At 49.4% G+C, this 17,402-nt stretch overlaps 7 protein-coding genes; 3 read left to right on the top strand and 4 right to left on the bottom strand.

Annotated features, from left to right (window-relative positions):
- Positions 1-5: 5 nt before the first annotated feature.
- On the bottom strand, positions 6-1,577 carry CHC_T00002347001 (hypothetical protein). The gene has a single exon (XM_005713296.1). The coding sequence runs from the start codon at positions 1,575-1,577 to the stop codon at positions 6-8; it is 1,572 nt and encodes a 523-aa protein (XP_005713353.1).
- A 795-nt stretch (positions 1,578-2,372) lies between these two features.
- CHC_T00002348001 (hypothetical protein) lies at positions 2,373-6,101 on the top strand. The gene has a single exon (XM_005713297.1). The coding sequence runs from the start codon at positions 2,373-2,375 to the stop codon at positions 6,099-6,101; it is 3,729 nt and encodes a 1,242-aa protein (XP_005713354.1).
- A 60-nt stretch (positions 6,102-6,161) lies between these two features.
- CHC_T00002349001 (hypothetical protein) lies at positions 6,162-7,432 on the bottom strand. XM_005713298.1 is given in 2 exon segments: positions 6,162-6,193; positions 6,194-7,432. The coding sequence occupies 1 exon segment, from the start codon at positions 7,430-7,432 to the stop codon at positions 6,194-6,196; it is 1,239 nt and encodes a 412-aa protein (XP_005713355.1). The 3' UTR covers positions 6,162-6,193.
- Positions 7,433-8,520: 1,088 nt separating this feature from the next.
- On the top strand, positions 8,521-9,288 carry CHC_T00009530001 (phosphatidic acid phosphatase). Its single transcript, XM_005713299.1, has one exon. It carries the CDS (start codon positions 8,521-8,523, stop codon positions 9,286-9,288), a length of 768 nt encoding a protein of 255 aa, XP_005713356.1.
- A 14-nt stretch (positions 9,289-9,302) lies between these two features.
- On the bottom strand, positions 9,303-10,621 carry CHC_T00002350001 (hypothetical protein). The gene is made up of 4 exons (XM_005713300.1): positions 10,519-10,621; positions 10,067-10,340; positions 9,783-9,956; positions 9,303-9,351 (listed from the first exon to the last, which is right to left on the bottom strand). The coding sequence occupies exons 1-4, from the start codon at positions 10,619-10,621 to the stop codon at positions 9,303-9,305; spliced, it is 600 nt and encodes a 199-aa protein (XP_005713357.1).
- A 449-nt stretch (positions 10,622-11,070) lies between these two features.
- CHC_T00002351001 (hypothetical protein) lies at positions 11,071-12,072 on the bottom strand. The gene has a single exon (XM_005713301.1). It carries the CDS (start codon positions 12,070-12,072, stop codon positions 11,071-11,073), a length of 1,002 nt encoding a protein of 333 aa, XP_005713358.1.
- A 1,266-nt stretch (positions 12,073-13,338) lies between these two features.
- CHC_T00002352001 (hypothetical protein) lies at positions 13,339-17,396 on the top strand. XM_005713302.1 is given in 2 exon segments: positions 13,339-16,428; positions 16,429-17,396. The coding sequence occupies 1 exon segment, from the start codon at positions 13,339-13,341 to the stop codon at positions 16,426-16,428; it is 3,090 nt and encodes a 1,029-aa protein (XP_005713359.1). The 3' UTR covers positions 16,429-17,396.
- The last annotated feature ends 6 nt before the right edge of the window (positions 17,397-17,402 follow it).

Raw genomic sequence — 17,402 nt, forward strand, 5'->3', positions numbered from 1 at the left:
CACAACTAAAGGTACTCAGTATCCATCTCGTCGTTAACCTTTGATCTTGTTTTCAAAATGCCTTTAAATTTTGGCTTCGCTTTCGCTACATGGTAACTCGGATTACTTTCGTCAGCCCTGCGCTGGTCACTTGGTGCCGGAGTGACTTCATCTGTCATCTCGTCCTCAGACGCCTTGGGCTGCAATGCGGTAGCACTAACAAAACGTGCTCTAGTGGCAGGGTCCATCGATAGACTCTCCAAGTCCTTTTTCTCGTTTTCCTCCACCTGCTTCACATCGAATTCTTCACCCCATTGTTGCACAACACTGGCACTCAGGTGTGCTGTGCTTGGACCCTTTGGAGGTAGGGTGTAGAACGGAATCTTGCCACTGTTCCAGTCTTGGAGCACTACCTTCGCGGCGGCTTCCACATCGAAAGCACCGCCGCGGCGGTACTTACCGCGAAGTTTGCACAGCAGTGCCAAAAATTCTGTCGTATTATCGAAGGCAGGAATACCATATGCAACCATGAGAGGTTCAGCCCCAACTCGCTTGATGATAGTTTCAACAGGGGGAATGGGATCAAACAGTTGCTCAGCCCTAACGCAATTACGCAGGACTAAAGCATCTTTCTGGTCCGACGAGAAAACGATGCCCGGGCAATCGATGAGACGGATGTTCTTATCAAGGTGAACTTCCTGTGCATGTCGCGTCAGGCCAGGTGTGGCTCCAGCTGTTACTGCTCTCGACCGCTTAAGTGAATTGATAAGAGAGCTCTTTCCCACATTTGGATACCCAATGATGCCGACTGCAATGGAAGTCTTCAAGTTCTTTCTCCGCGAGTAATTCTTCAGCAATGCCAAGAGGTTTGCTGCACCCAGGCACTCCGAGGTATTTACGCTGGAAGCCGCTAGAGCACTCATATTTGCCTGACCTTTCCCGCGACCCTCTTGGATAGATGCGCGGAAAGCGACGGTGGGAAACTCGTTTCTCAGGTATGCAAGCCACTTGTCAGATACCTCTTTTGGCACCATGTCAACCTTGTTCAGCACCAGTACAATTCGTTTCGAGCCACCTGATGCTCCTATGATTGCGCGCTCAGCTTCATAGCATCTGCATCCGATTGGATCACGCGCATCAAGGACTTCGAGAAGAACGTCAGAACTTTCAACGACTTTCTTGAACTCCTTCATGAAAGCCCTCTTCGATCCATCCTCTGCTTCTCCCTCTTTCTTCAAATCATCTCTTTTCTCTTCCCTCCCTTCAAAGTGTGCCGCACGATTAGTTGCATCTGCCATTACCTGGGCAAGCGCAGGGTCGTAGCCTGCCTCTCGGGCGGCACGGAAGGCCTCACGGTTCGCTTCTTGCCTGGCCTTTTTGGCAGCCTTCTCGGCTTCACGTTTGCGCTCCAGCGTCTCCATCATCTGCTGCTTGAATGGCCATAAGTTTGGAATACCAGGATCCTTCTTGCTAAGCTTGCGTATGGCGGGTTTGTTTCGGTTGGCGCGACGCACCTCCTTCTTGTGCTGACGAACCTTTTTTTCGACCTTGTATTTGTGTTTCAGCGTCGTACGCTTGCTTTTCACATGTGGCGCCATTGCTGAGCCAGGAGACGTGGGGCGATGAGATGTGCTAAACGATGAACCGGCGCGCTCGAAACTGTTGTCCTGATAGATTAGGATAGCTTGTTCAGAAGAATTACGCCACCGCCGTCACTGAGACCAGGCGTTCAGAAGCCAGCGCCTCCGACGTCGACTCACTGACAGCAGGGACACATAACTGTAATGCAAGAGCACTGTAGAGTGGGGGAGTAAGATGTGATTGAAGTCATGCGAATTAGCGCGCTGGAGTGGCATGTCTTAAAGAAAATGTGCCAACAATAAACTTTGAAGAGCAATCGCTGGAAAATGCACTCTAAAACGGCATGTTCTGTTTTGATTTCTGCATTTTATGCTCGTGGCCTTTTGGCGGGACCCGCTAGATTTGTTTCCTTGTGATGAGAAAAAAGACACAGTCTAACGCAACTCCCGCCCTTCGAAGTGAGGGCCGTTCCTAACGACGAGCACGGTGTGCTAGCACGCAAGCACCCTGACATTTGGATTGGTTGAACGGGAGTAAAAGCATTTCCAATAATTTTTTCAACCAATACATTCATGCCAAGTTTCAGGGTGCTTGCGTGCTAGCACACCGTGCTCGTCGTTAGGAACGGCCCTGAAACCACCGCCTTTCGTTTTCAAGCACTGCACATTTCACCCTGTAAAGCTTTAGGCTTAACTACGGATGTCGGTATGCTCTGACTTGACAACGCGGAACTGACCGAAACCCACTTCCCACAGGGCTTCTCTTCACCAATCTTCCGCTCTGCGGTCCTCTCCCCCGCCTGTATCTCCACTATGGGTCGTCTAGACCGTCTGGAGTTGGAAAACTTCAAGAGCTACGGTGGTCATGTGATCGTTGGTCCGTTCAAAGGCTTCACAGCTGTTGTTGGGACTAACGGTAGTGGCAAGAGTAATCTCATGGATGCTATCTCTTTTGTGCTCGGCGTGCGTACCGCTCAGCTCCGCGGTAACCAACTTCGCGACCTAGTGTACCGAAATCAAGAGGACGAAAATGACGACGCGTCTCGTCGACGTGCTTATGTTAAGCTCGTGTATCAACAAAGTGATGGAGACGACCCCAATGGGGAGATCGAATTCATGAGGACAGTCACTGTAGCAGGTTCTAGCGAGTACCGCGTGAAGGGACGCGTAGTTTCGTTAGAAAGGTACAATGCCGAGCTTGCGAAGATAGGCGTCTTGGTGAAAGCGAGAAACTTTCTTGTTTTCCAGAATGAGGTCGAGAACATTGCCTCCAAGTCTCCCAGAGAACTGTCAGTCATGTTTGAGGAGGTATCGGAATCAGCGGAGTTGAGAGCATCTTACGAAGATGCACTTGCTGAGAAGGACTCAGCAGAAGAACAGGTTACAGAATTTTGGCGAAAGAGAAAGGGTATGGTTGCAGAGAAGCGCCAATGTCGCGAGCAAAAGGAAGAAGCAGAGCGATTTCGACGCTTGCAAGGCGATATTGCGGATGTGAAGACAGAGAGTGCACTATATGAACTCTTTCACGTGGATGAAGACCTCAAACTTGTTAATGTCGATGCAAACATCATCAAAGATGAGCTTGATGTGCATGAAAGACAATTCGCGAAGAAAGAATCCGCGTTAAAAGCAGAGAAAAGGCTAGTGGTTGAGTTAGAGAAAGAGCGAGTCAAATTAGAGAGAAGGAACAGGAGAATTGCTGACGAAATTGAGAAGCTTCGTCCTCTGGAAGTGAAATATGAGACGGAGAAGTCAGGAATCACTCGGCGAATCAAAGGAGACGAACGTTCACTCGCCAAACTTAAGGCAAAGTTTGAAGAGGGATCCGACGAACTGAGGTCCATTGAGGCCGAACTGAAAAAATGCATAGGGGAAATCGAGACCTTGCAAAACGATATTGAAGAAGCCGAAGAGGCGAGCGTTTCTCCGGAGAGCATGGCAGAGTACCGCTCTTTGAAAGATGTGGTCGCGACGAGAACGTCTGTCCTGCAGCAGGAGCTGGAAGTAGCAAAACAAAACGCGAATGCGTCAGCGAAGCAGAAGACTGCATTGCAAGCCCGAGAAAGGGACTTGGAGGAACGCCAGGAGGCCGCTGGGAATAGTCTTTCAGTTTACAGAAAGAGAGTTGACGAGCTCGGCCAGCAAATCCGTGTCACCCGACTTGAGATTGCGAACGCCACACAAGAACAATCGCAAATGTCAGACGTGAGTAAAGAGCGGGACAGCGTGCGCATGGCATTGGAAAAGACCATTAACGATGCCATTCAGGCCTTACGCGATGCGAAAGCTGATATGAACGAAAGCGGACGTGAGCGGGCCTTCAACGCAGCCTTTGAGAACATGCGACGACTATTCCCTGGCGTTCATGGCCGCTTGTCAGACTTGTGCAAGCCAACCCAAACGCGATACAGGGAAGCTGTTGCTGTAGTGTTCGGCAAACTGATGGATGCAATCGTTGTCGATAATGAAAGAACTGGGACAGAATGTATCAGATTTCTCAAGGACCAGCGCGTTGGTATGGCTACGTTTATCCCGTTAGAAAACGTCCGACCTCGAGCTATCGATGAGTCCTTGAGGCGCCTTGGCGGCACAGCACGGCTTGCAATAGACGTTGTGAACTACGACGAATATATCCACAAAGCTGTCCTATATTCTGCTCAGAATGCTGTAGTCTGTGACACGCTGGACGAAGCACGGCATCTACGCTATGGTGGGGGAAGAAAGATCAAGATTTGCTCTCTTGACGGTACACTCATCAACAAGGCGGGATTCATGACTGGTGGAATCGGCCAGGCTGAAATGGGTCGAGCCCGAAAGTGGGATAGAGCGGAGATTGAAACCTTGAAACGCAAGAGACATGTTGCTGAACAGGAACTGCAAGCAATGGGTGCAGCAGAATCTGACAGACGAACAGCCGCCTCCATGGCAGAGCACATGGGAGAACTGCAGAGAAAGCTGTCCACTCTGGAATTAGACATTCGCGGCGCAACATCGAGCGTTCAAACAGCAGAGAAAGATGTCGAACATACCACAAACGAAATTGAGTACCTACGCCCACAGCTCCAAACCGCCACCCAAGCTCATACGAACTTAACCCGGAGTGTGGAGTCAATCGAAAAACGTCTTCACGGATTAGAAAATGATCTGTTCGGAGATTTTGCTGCTCGCCATGGCATTGAAAATGTCCAGCAGTTTGAGGAACAATTCGTGCGAAAATCAGAAAAGATGAGGGCAAGGAAACTTGAACTGGAGACGAAGGAAGCGAGTTTGCAATCAAAATTCAATTATCATCGAACACAGCAGAGCCGAACCAGCATCACTCGATTGGAGAAGCGAGTTGAAGCTCAGGCTTCTCGCAAGAGAACAGTAGAAGAAAGTCTGGAAAGTTTAGGCACCAAGCGAGCCGAGCTAGAGAGCCGAGCTGAAAGCGTCGAGGGTGAAATATCAAGAATCAGCACCGAGAAACAAAACGCTGTTGACGCCATTACCGAGAAGCGCCACGATTATCGGAAGGAAAACGAGGGAGTGAGTGAAAAGAAGAAACAGCTGGCGGAGAAGCGTGCGAAAATTGAACAATTGATGGGGCAGCGCAAAAGGTTGCTTACAACCGCCAAGGTAAACCAAGTCGCCATTCCGCTCCTGGAGCAAGACGATTCCGAAAGGCAGGAGGATATTCTCGATACAGAAGGTGATGCGGTGATGGCGGCAACCGACGCTGGGGATGCTGGGGAGAGTGATCCCACCTCTGTCGCTGTGGACGTCAACGTTGAAGTAGACTACTCTTCTCTCTCAAGACGATTACGAGCTGCAGGCACCGCAAACAAACAAAGAGAAATGCTATCATCTCTTTCAGAGAAAGTCCGCACAATGGAGCAGCAATTGGATGGGCTTACGCCGAACTTGCGAGCCAGTGAGCACATGTCGGATGTGCAGATCAAGCTCGCAGAGATTGACAGAGAGACTGAAAACGCTCGGGAAAGAGCGCGGAAGGCTGTGTCATCCTTTGAAGACATCAAGCAATCCCGGCACGACCGTTTCAGCGCGTGTTTTTCCCATGTGGCTGAAAAAATCAATGAAGTCTATAAGCAGCTCACGAAGAGCGATACCTATCCCATGGGAGGAACCGCATATCTCTCTCTCGAGCAACAAGATGAACCATATCTTGGCGGCATTAAATTCAACGCTATGCCACCAACTAAGAGATTCCGAGATATGGACCAGTTAAGCGGAGGTGAACGAACCGTTGCTGCTCTTGCGCTTCTCTTTGCGATCCACGACTTTCGTCCCAGCCCATTTTTTGTTCTCGACGAGGTTGACGCTGCTCTTGACAGCCTCAATGTAGGAAAAGTATCTACCTACGTTAAATCTCGAGCACCCGATTTGCAAACTATCGTGATCAGTCTCAAAGATTCATTTTACGAGCGGGCTGATGCGCTCATTGGAATATATAGGGATGTCAGCGCGAAAGGATCTCGCTTGCTGACGCTCGATCTGACTGCGTATGATGAACAAACGAAGTCACTGCCTGTTGCAGCTGTCTGAAGATTCGTGAGCGCGTTTGTTGATATCTTCGAAATTACTCACCATTAGTGGCTTGGTTTCAACCTAGAAGTGATACTACAACGTTGGCACTATCATGCCTGAAACATTGGAATCCTAGGACCTGTCCCATGCAGTGCCATTCTTTCAAATGATATATGTAAAAGCTTTCTAACACAATAGCGTTGTATCCTGGACTGCGGTAGGGAGAGACGATCTAGCCGCGCGGAATACTGCTTCGTCGCAATCATTTGCTCCTGTCTACTTTCCTGGTAACGCCCTAATTTGGGCCCGGTTCGCAACATACCCTTCTCATTTTGTTCCGCCAAGTGGTGAGCAAGAAAGTACCCATCCTCCACAGCAAAAGAATGGCCGCTGTGGAGATTTCCGAAATGTTCAGGTCGCCCTGCATCACCAACTAAAGCAATTCGTGAAGAAGAGGGGTCGACCCAAGGAAACTGCTCAGGCCAGACACGCTTCATTTCAGTGCGATAAATGCTGCGGTCTGATTCAATAGAGAGGATGAGGTCTTTGGTGATCTCTGGAAAGTCGCTGAACTCACGTAGCAGATGAGGCGCAAAAGGCCGTAAGAGCACTTCTGGTAGATCCGTTAGTACAGCCCACCACACGACCTCATCCGGGCTCATTCGTGCGAACCCAAACCTTTTCTTTAATCCCCATACCTCCTTGCCAATGTGCAGGGGGTACTTTTCGGTGTCCTGATTCTGGACCACTGCTCTCCAAATGGACGTCCCCGAATAGAACGTCATGGCTGGACGTGACATGAAGGAGCGCACTGCAGAATTATTTCCGTCGGCGCCAACAACAAACTTGGACTCGAAGTAGGCTGCCTTTGGTTCGATCAGTTGACCTGACCGGTCCAAGGCCTGTTGCACCTTAACATGAGCTGAACCATCACTGATGTGGAGAGCACGGAATTTGGTGCCGAAGTGTACAGAATCCGGTGGGATGGATTCTAGCAGCAGCTGCTGTAGATTCTGGCGCGGAACGTTCCACACTTCCATGCCGTAATCGTCCAGGCGGAATGAAATGATTTCCTTCCCGTTAACATCTTCAATCACAGCGCGATACAATGGAGTTCCAAGGGAACGATATTGAGGTCCCAATCCTAACCTGTCTAGAATGCGAATCGAAGACCCGCCGAGGAAGACCCCGCTACGAGCATGTTGGGTAAACTTGGTTTCACGAGTAATAATATTGTTGCGGATTCCTGCTCTGTGAAGTGACAATGCTGATGTAAACCCACTCAGACCACCACCCACGATGAGGACTGGAAGCCTTCGTATCAGGGGGACTCGGGCGGGAAGCCCCATGCCGCATCCTCGGGCTGCAACGGTGAGAATGAAGACCAAGACAGGGGTACAAATTCAAATTGAACAGTTGTGGCGAAATGGAGCTGCGCTTTTCAGGTTGATCGATTTAGGGAAGGTAGCATACCGTATAGATCAAATGAGTCAAAAAATTGCAAAATCTCGTGACCAGAAACACACTTTACTGTAGCAATCGCCAGGGACAACCAGAACCTTCATACCTCCACAGCTTTCTGTTGCCTACCCGCAAAGGTCATGTCTGGTGCCTGTACTGTACCAAGGAAAGCTGGGAATACTTATTCCAAGGGAGTGACCAAACAATATAAATGAACTGCGTGGGGTTTGTGCGAAACGTTGGCCATCCTGTGAAAGAGATTTGGGTTCACACCAAGCAGAAGAGTAAGCGTTTTGCGGACTGCCTCTGTTTTTCATGTCTCCACTGAGGATAGCTGATATTGTTCAAAGAGATAACTCTTAAACTGATGCTGCTATGTCTGCATAAAACGCATTCAAGAGGCAGTCCTATAGCGCTCTCTTTAGAAAGCCGTTTAATTCTGTAGAAGCCTGCTGAGACTAAGCGGACTACGAGAATTTGTATATTGGCCTCTTGCTCTACATAGTTTGTATGCCCATAGTTTGTCATTATTACTTATTGTAGCAGTTGTGTCTGCCGGGTCAGTATAAGCTGTGAAGTTCTGTACGGGGAACGCAGACGACATACTGTACCCAAGGGTACCGTCATGCTGTCAAGCGCAGTACCCTTGGTACAGTATTTTCATGGAATCATTCAGTATTATCAATATCACGTTGTTGTCGAATGCCGGCCCCAATTCGAACTGCTTCGAACTCGTTGCAACTGTTACATATGCCCTGCACACCTGTACTCGGTGTCAATATGAAGGATATGGTTTGCAAAGTATGCATACTGTATGTATGTCGATGCCACCTGGACAAAATCAAAAAACCACAACCTGATCACAAATTGGTGGCTGTTGTCGGAGCCTGACCTTGCGCGACAAATCCCTTTTCACTGCATTACTGACCAGCGCCTCGCGTCGCTTATGGCTAAGGGAAACGCAAGATTCCTCACAATGGGACCGTCTCCGAGTGATGTCGCCTTTCTTCTTCTTCTGTCCCTCGTCACGCTCTATGTCCAGACCTACATCTTTCCGTTCGAGCAGCCAATAGAGCTCACAGACCCTTCCATTCGCATGCCCCACAAAAAGGACATCGTTCCCAGTCACACTCTCCTCTTCGCCTCCCTCCTCGCCCCGCTCGCCGTCTTCTGCGCCGTCGAACTCCGCGGCCTCTCGAGCAAACGAACGTTGCTGCTACTCTTCTTCACGGCATTATTCGAAGGCAACTTACTCACCGTACTTGTCACAAACGTTCTCAAACTTCTCATCGGCCGACCGCGCCCGTATTTCGCCTCTGTCTGCGTGGGATACGTCGCAGGCTCTGAAACGCAATGCACAGGCGATGCAGATGCTGTGAAAGAGGCGCGCAAGTCGTTCCCGTCGGGTCATTCTTCCCTTGCGTTTTCTGCGGCTATCTTTCTGGCGTGCTACCTGGGGACGAAGTTCGGCATCGGAAAGGCGTCCAGCACCACCCAGTCCTGGAAGATATGCGCCGTGCTCGTACCGCCCTTCTTCGCCGCGCTTGTTGCAGCTAGCAGAATCGTAGACTTTCATCACCACTACGCAGATATATTAGCCGGTTCGGTTCTTGGGGCTTCCATTGCTCTTTTTGTGTTTTATGGCAGAAGCCCGGCTATGATCAAGCTGAAGGACGCCAAGGAAGACGCCGACCTTGGAGCGCCTGTTCACGGGTATGACAGCGTCGCTGTTAGTGAAGTCTGAGCGCATGCTGTACGTCAAATTGGTTCTGATTGTGGGGGGAAGGGGAAGATGCAAATTCGGCTCCTGCAGTACAGCAGACGCATGGAAGCATTGATCAGCGCCCATTACATCGTTGCTGATTTACAAATGATACGTGTTCACACGTGTACAGGAGATGCAAAATTTTGGATGCGCGCAGATAGTTCCGACGAACATGGTAACTCTCGTTGAACGTGGCAGGCAAACTAAGACGTCATTCCGTCATATACATTTTCCCCAGCATCTCGATAACGGAAGACATATCTACATGTTATTGAGCAAGCAAACGCAAATATCTTGACGCAAGTAGGTCCTGAGTACTGACCCTGAACATTCTTCGCTTAAAACTTCGTCCATCGAATCGTTTCTCGGGACTGTGCACTGAGCTCCCCGCTACGACAAAAAAGCAATGCGAATGGTTTGACGTTTCTTTCTCCAGGGCCCTTTCACGCCATGGACGAACCTAAGTCTATGACCATGGCCTTTGTTGCAACAAGTTCGATAACCGGTACTCGTTGTCGTGGCCCGGATATTCGGATGGGTCACGAGCAGTTGTCACTGTCCCTACTACAACGGCGAAAGCGAGAAGGAAAAACAAAAACCAAGCTGCGAAAAAGACGCGAACTCCCGGACGAGAGTACCAATGGGAGCTAAGACATGGTAACATGCCGTGGAGTCGAGGAGCGTTAGTTTAAAGTGTTATGTGGTATTTACGGGGAGGGTGCATCGGTTGTGTGGCAGAGAAGAAAAGCAGACATACAGCTCAGGAAGTTGGTTTTCGTCCGCGTCTTGTGGAAACGGGGTAGTGACAGGCGGCATGCAAGCGCTTCCGTAGTGAGTTGGGAGAAGCGGGGTGGAGGGCTGGGCCGAAGAGTGATTTGTAGCCATAGCCATCGTAGCCATGCCAGGACTTCTAAACAGAATGATGGTGTGGTTCTTATAGAAGTGGGACGAACGGCTTGTACCGTGCAGGTAGGTTAAAGTGTCCTGTTTGTCCCGTTCATCGTTACGCAGACAACAAGGAAATGCTTCTGCTCAACAAAGTCTTAGGTGCAGAATGTAGATGAGAATGTCGTGTGGACGTGAGCGTTTTGCAGCCATTCATGGCTGCTGAATGGTGGAATGGCGACGTGAGAGCAATGGGATCTGTCCTGCGGTATTTCAAAGCGAGAAGTATATTTGACAGCAAACGAGCAGCAACCAGTAATGAACTCGCCGAGAGCAACAGAGAGTATCCCCGCCTGGCCAATAGAATGCTAGAAGAACGTTCTGAGTGAAATTCCAGACTTTCCCCGGAAAACCTCTCGTGATGCATCAAGAGCTGCTACCGGTACACTACAGGCTATGTATGCTACATTTCTTATTCTTCTCTTTTACCTGGGGGTTTTAAGCGAGTTAATTGCTTTTAAGATTTCAAAGAAACAAGGTTGGAACACTCTCAAAAGTGCTTCTTTGCAACATCTTCTTAAAATGACTTGGAAAGGACAGGTACTTTTTAGGGGCAGTGGGGGTAGTCTGCCTCATCACGAAACTCAGTCATGATATGCGAGATAGTTTTACCGTTCTCACAGAGCAAATATAAAGCCGTAGAAAGGATGTTGAGAGTTGACCTCATTTGAGGTCATTTTTCACCCAGACAGTACTGTACAGATGTTGGAAGCCGAGCGAGGTTCTTCCACGTTTCGCAGTATATTGACAAGCTTCAACTCTATGTTCAAGATTTAAATGTGCAAGAGTACCCTTACTTGAGGCCCACATGATGCCTTACAAAGCATCAATCACCAATTGCCCAGCAACATTCCCGACTACAAGGCTTCCACAGAACACTAGAATGTTCAAGGTTCGCGGAAACGCTCCAAGATACACCATTGCCGGTCCCGGACACAACCCCAAAAGTCCCCACCCCATGCCAAACAAGACAGCGCCCACTACCAGTCTCCTATCCACTCTAGTGCTTTTCGGCAAGGAGTGTGCGTTTGTCAACACCGGTTTAGTCCCATGTATGATGGGCTGAAACCCCGCAACGGCCACCGGCAGTGCTCCGACAAAGACGAAAACGAGCGACGGGTCCCATGAGTCAAAGTGCAGGTCGAGGAATGCGACCGTCTTGTATGGCATGACCATCCCCGAGACAACCAGCCCGCCGCCAAAGCATAGACCCAAGACATATTGAATGCTTTGTCGTAGTATCATCTTGTGATCTGAGTCTTTGCGAGCGTGCTGACAAAGAAGGCCCAGGATGAAGGGGAGTGAGGAGGCAACCGCAGCGATGGAAAGCATCCATGAAAAGTCTTTCGGCAAGAGAGACTCCGTCCTGTCACCTGATGACTTGAGAAGATCGAGAGTGTTTTGATACTGCGAAAGAGAGGACATGCAAGTAGCTGTGATCATGCCTGTGCCCATAAAGGTAAGAGTAGAGACGAGAGATCTGAATGAAAATCGAGACAGGCCGCAGACGCCATGACCTGATGTACAGCCATTACCGAGCTTGGTACCGAATCCGACGAGAAATGCCGCCACAATTATAGAGGGGGTGTGAATTACACTTAGCGCGTCCAATGCGAAGAGACTGGGGAACACTCGCTTCAAGATTATGCCAGAGGATATCAAGCCCGTGATGAAAGCAGTGGAGGAGGCAGAACCGCGAAGCGCTCGGCCAAGCTCACCCGAGATACCGGTTACAGAACCGTTCAGGCGCGCATTCCAGAAGACAGTTAAGCCGATGGCTACCCCTCCAAGGACCGCCTCGACGGGGGTAAAGGGCATTGCCGTGTTAGGAGTTGAGATAGAAGGGTGAAGGTGGTGCTATGCAAGCGTATGCTTCGCATGGGTTGAAGAATTATCTGAGACACTGTACCAACGGTACTGCATATATACCGTTGTGTACTACAATTGCAGGTGTAGATTTTGGCGAGACACTTCGGATCCATCGTGGTGTCGGTAAAAACCGATGGAATATGCGGCTTTCGCGCACACGAGATGCACGCACGCAGGCTGGGGCTGTTGTGAAGGCCCAATTCCCAGAGAGTTGACTTGGTGCTTTCGTGCATAGCAGTTACACCCCACCAGTCACTTTGGTGGTACAGTAAACTTTAACTTTAGTTAATAAATATCTTGTGAACCTTGGTGGCACCACCAAGGTTCACAAGATATTTATTTTAGAAATTATATAATAATATAATTATTTTCTTGACGCCGGCCATGTGACCTGCCATGCTGTGCCATCCACATCCACTTATGATGACGCAACCCAATTGCTCGCCATCCCGGTCGCTGCCGCCGACGCCACTTCCCTCGTACAAGCGGAGATTCTTACACTGCTCGGCTTGTCCTCCGCTTTGTTCAGGGACCGCCTACGAACGCAGCCACCTCCGTCGAAAGGAACGGTGCTTTCTGTGGCATTGACTGCGTACTCGTCTGCAGCTCATCACCGCTTGTCAGTGGGTCACGTTTCGTTCTCCTCCACCCGTGATGTCGGTTTCCGGCAGCCCGCGATGGACCGGTTCATCGATTGCAAGCATTTCTTTGCACCGAAGGGCTCCGGTCGTCACTAGGCTCGACGCCCTGCCGTTTGCCGCGTTGTATATTGCCCTTTTCAGCTTCGTGTGGGCATACTCAGTTACTTCGTTTGTCATGTACGGTATGCTTGCGACATGCGTGACTTTACATATCCTTGCCTTTCTAATGCAGCACTGGTCCGTCAAGGCACGTGCATTTATGTCGTGGATCACTGTCAAGAGCATTGATCCTGACCAGGTCGAAAAGGGGATCGTGTATGCTCAGGTACAGCCGAGGGAACACAAGGGAAAATCTGAGATGATACAAGTCCAGATGGACGAAAACAAGCATGTATACTTCGAATTTCAAAAGCGCATCTACGAGTTCAACGCACAGCAGAACACGTTTGAGAAAATTCTTTATCCGACACAGTTGCGGCTCTCTGATTACAAGGCTGCTGCAAGGGCCTCCAATGGCCTCTCAGGTGAGCATCTTTTGCACGCCATTACGCGATTTGGTAGCAATAAGCTTGAAATGCCGTCGCCTACGTTTGCCGAACTGTACAAAGAGAGTCTGTTGGCACCCTTTTTCATTTTTCAAGTGTTCTGTATCTTCCTCTGGATGCTCGATGAATACTGGAAGTACTCGCTCATGACGTTTGGCATGATGCTCATCTTTGAAGCTACCGTCGTCTTCGGCCGCCTTCGCAGTCTTCGCGAGCTGCGGGGCATGAGGAACCCGTCCCGCACGATTCATGCATTCCGCAACAAGAAGTGGGCCCCCATTTCTTCTCTTGAGCTGCTACCAGGGGACATTATCTCGATAGGACGCGGGAAACATGTCTCTCATGTTGTACCATGTGATTTGCTCATTTTATCAGGTGCGGCTGTTGTGAACGAAGCAATGCTCACTGGAGAATCTGTCCCACTGATGAAGGAAGCTGTACCATCCGCGATCAGCACCGACGGCGATGAAACATTGGACATTGGAGGAAATCACAAAAACCATGTTCTATTCGCTGGAACCCGGATTTTGACACACACGCCCGGTGTCGTAAACGATTCGACCCCATCGGCCAAGGCACCAAAGGGAGGCTGTGTCTGTTATGTTTTGCGGACTGGGTTTGGTTCGTCACAGGGGAAGCTCATGCGGACGATTTTATACTCGACAGAATCTGTCTCAGCCAACTCGGGTGAAGCTGCGCTCTTTATTCTGTTTTTGCTCGTGTTTGCGCTAGCAGCTTCTGGCTACGTTTTGTATCATCGCTACACCGAGGATGCGGAAGGCCGCTACAAGCTGCTGCTGCGATGTGTTTTGATTATCACTTCCGTCGTTCCGCCTGAACTCCCCATGCAGCTAGCCCTGGCTGTGAATACATCTCTAGTTGCACTCGTGAGAGCCATGATTTTCTGCACTGAGCCATACAGAATTCCCTATGCCGGAAAGGTAGATATTTGCTGCTTTGACAAGACCGGTACCATTACAACCGATGCAATTAAGGCTGCTGGTGTCGCTCTTGCTCCGGATCAGGTACAGGAAGCTAACAAGACGGAGAATACGGGTATCGAGGAATACCCTGTCATCCCTGTGCATGAGGCGACAATTGATCCTGCTCTTGTTCTAGCTACCTGTCATTCCCTTGTATACGTAGATAATGAGATAGTGGGCGATCCATTGGAACTGGCAGCGCTTGAGTCGGTGCAATGGATGTTCGGCAGGAGCGACACGTGCTTTCCGAAACGAGGTGGTTCTTCTATGGCATCTGGAACGATATTGCAAAGATTTCGCTTTGCATCTAAGTTACAACGCATGAGTGTGATAGCCAACGTTGCAGGAGCAGCTACTGTGGCGGGCCCAAGAGTTCTTGTGAAAGGGTCCCCTGAAGCCGTTGGTAAGTTGCTTTCGGGAGGCATTCTGCCGGACAAATACAAAGAGACGGCTCGTCGTCTGGCGCGTGGAGGGATGCGAGTCCTCGCGTTGGCGCATAAAGAGCTCAACCCCGAGATGACTGCATCAGAGCTTACAAGCATTGACCGCGAAACAGCCGAGTCAGACCTGTCTTTCCTTGGGTTTATTTGCTACGAATGTCCACTGCGTCCAGACTCGCGAAAGGTCATCCGAATGTTAAAGAAGTCAAATCATTCGGTATGTATGATCACTGGGGACGCCACCCTCACTGCAGCACATGTGGCCACGCAGGTGGAAATGTGCACAAAGAGCATTCTGATACTGGACCACAGTGAGGCCAACCCTGGTTCCCTGGAATGGTTCAGCGCAAATTCTGGGAAACGAAAGAAGAGGTTTTCTATCGAGACCATTCCAGCATTGGCCAAGGATTTTGATCTTTGTGTTTCAGGCCCTGCTTTGCAACGTGCAATTGATGCTGATAAGCAAATGAAGGACATGTTGAAGTACATAACAGTCTACGCGCGCATGTCACCAGAGCAGAAAGAACATGTGCTAACTTCACTCAAGGAATCCGGCCTGGTTACTCTAATGTGTGGTGACGGTACGAATGACGTTGGGGCTCTGAAGCAGGCCCACGTCGGGGTTGCTTTATTGTCAACGATAGAGGCTCCTGATACCCGCGGGCCATCAAAGAATAGGAACTTAGTGACCCAAACGGTTGCAGGAAACCGACAGGCAGGCGGTACAACAAAAACTGAGAAGAGAAAGAATTTACGGCAACGGAAGAAACCAAGCAAGACCCCTGTCCCCGCAAATGAACAAGCAGTTGAAGAAAGTGAAAAGAAGGAGTCTCGGAAGTTAACGCCGCAGGAAATGCAACTTGAAGCATATAAAAAGAAGGTGGAGGAATTAACTGGAGGTTTGGGAGAGTCTGATGACGGACCTCCTTTAGTGAAACTGGGGGACGCGTCAATTGCCTCTCCCTTCACCTCGAGAAGGATGACAATAGACTGCTGCATATCCATTATTCGCCAGGGCAGATGTACTCTAGCTACAACTCTTCAAATGTACCAGATTCTTGCCTTGACTTGCTTGATATCTGCATACTCACTCTCGGTCTTGTATCTGAAAGGGATTGTACTGGGCGACAAACAAATGACTATAACCAGTTTTGTCTTGGCGATAGCGTTCTTTATGGTTTCACGTTCAAAACCACTGAAGAAGCTTTCTCCCCAACGACCTGCTTCATCAGTCTTTGCTCCAGAGTTGTTCTTTTCATTACTGGGACAGTTTGCAGTTCATGTGGGTGCCCTAATCGTTAGCATGAGGCTTGTTGAGCCTTATCTTCCCCCAGATTACAAACCGAAGATTGATGAGGAATTCGCTCCCAGTTTGTTGAACACAGTTGTCTTCCTGCTGTCTATTGCGCAGCAGATTTCTGTCTTCGTCCTGAATTATACAGGGCGGCCGTTCATGCAAGGAATTTATGACAACAAACCATTATTCAACTCACTTCTTACAGCCGGTGCTATTTTGTTTGTTTGCACTTCAGAAATTTCACTCGATCTCAACGAGTTTATGGAGTTGGTACCGTGGCCCTCTTTTGATCTTCAATGGAAGATTGCGGGAGTCATTGTAGGTGATCTTGTCTGCGCCTTCATCTTTGATCGCCTCGCCACGCTTTTGTTCAGGCCACGTGTTAGAATGGTTCAATGATCTTTCCCACTTCCTCTGCCGCGGAGAAAATAAGATTGGGTGCTTCCTGTCGAGAGCAGTTGAATTGTGTTCCTAACTGTTTCCATCGTAGTGATTTGGTGCATGGGTGGCCTATGTAACGCCCCCATGAAAATCGGAAGTACAAGGCAAAGTGGAAGTTTTGATCAGCCCCGGCATTGCAACAGTCGATTGTACTAAGGATTTTGGAATCGAGGTAGAGATGAGGATTTTCTTCCAATGCATCAAAGTGCGTTTTGCAGCTGGGCTCCGAGAACTATTTGGCCCTTTATATGATGCATGCGCTTCGCTTTTGACGCTTTCTACAACAGATGAGACCATTCTATACCCATAGCCGATGGGCTGTCCTGTAGCTGCCTCGAAAATGCGCATAGTGGAAGAGCATTGGTTTTGCTTAACTTTCATGCAGCACGGCAAGTTCTTTGGATACTGATTTTGCCGTACAGTATGAAGACTTGCCCGGTGTGCCGCTCTGAGCTCTTCATGTCATGGAGCAAGACTGGAGCGATGATGCACTGCGATGTACATGCAACTAGCATGCAAACCCCGATACTTCACAAGCGCGTAGGCTCGGGCCAGGAATTATGATTCAAAACCACTTCCGTGGTCCGCAGGAGATCTGCTGCGACTAAATTTGGGTTTACCCGTCGTTTGCTATTAAGTAGAGCATTGCGTTCTATGCCCGGTGTATTCGTTTACATGCCATTTCAAGGGTTCTGCGTGGGTAGCTTCAGACTTGGGACGAGTTTGGCGTATGCGTACGATGGGGGACTAGATCTCGCTTCTCTAGTCTTAACGCACAAGCGAGGAAAAAAATGAATGAACGCAGACCATGATCATTTTACATGAAAAAAACACAAGTCGTTTAGACTTATAGGGCAGGATGGTGTCCTATTCTCTCTGAAGGAAAGTAAGTGCCTTCTCAGCTGATAAACTCTATTCCTAATGCATTTGTT

The sequence above is a fragment of the Chondrus crispus genome, genomic scaffold, assembly GCF_000350225.1.
Source record: "Chondrus crispus Stackhouse genomic scaffold, scaffold_135, whole genome shotgun sequence".
NCBI lineage: Eukaryota > Rhodophyta > Florideophyceae > Gigartinales > Gigartinaceae > Chondrus > Chondrus crispus.

Coding starts and splice junctions, on each gene's coding strand:
- CHC_T00002349001 (XM_005713298.1), bottom strand. CDS start 7,432: ATGGGGCTTCCCGCCCGAGTCCCCCTGATACGAAGGCTTCCAGTCCTC.
- CHC_T00002347001 (XM_005713296.1), bottom strand. CDS start 1,577: ATGGCGCCACATGTGAAAAGCAAGCGTACGACGCTGAAACACAAATAC.
- CHC_T00002351001 (XM_005713301.1), bottom strand. CDS start 12,072: ATGCCCTTTACCCCCGTCGAGGCGGTCCTTGGAGGGGTAGCCATCGGC.
- CHC_T00002352001 (XM_005713302.1), top strand. CDS start 13,339: ATGCCGTCGCCTACGTTTGCCGAACTGTACAAAGAGAGTCTGTTGGCA.
- CHC_T00009530001 (XM_005713299.1), top strand. CDS start 8,521: ATGGGACCGTCTCCGAGTGATGTCGCCTTTCTTCTTCTTCTGTCCCTC.
- CHC_T00002350001 (XM_005713300.1), bottom strand. CDS start 10,621: ATGCATCACGAGAGGTTTTCCGGGGAAAGTCTGGAATTTCACTCAGAA. Junction 9,957..10,066: donor GAAAACCAACTTCCTGAGCT/GTATGTCTGCTT, acceptor ACCATGTCTTAG/CTCCCATTGGTACTCTCGTC. Junction 9,352..9,782: donor TTGTTGCAACAAAGGCCATG/GTCATAGACTTA, acceptor GCTGTACTGCAG/GAGCCGAATTTGCATCTTCC.
- CHC_T00002348001 (XM_005713297.1), top strand. CDS start 2,373: ATGGGTCGTCTAGACCGTCTGGAGTTGGAAAACTTCAAGAGCTACGGT.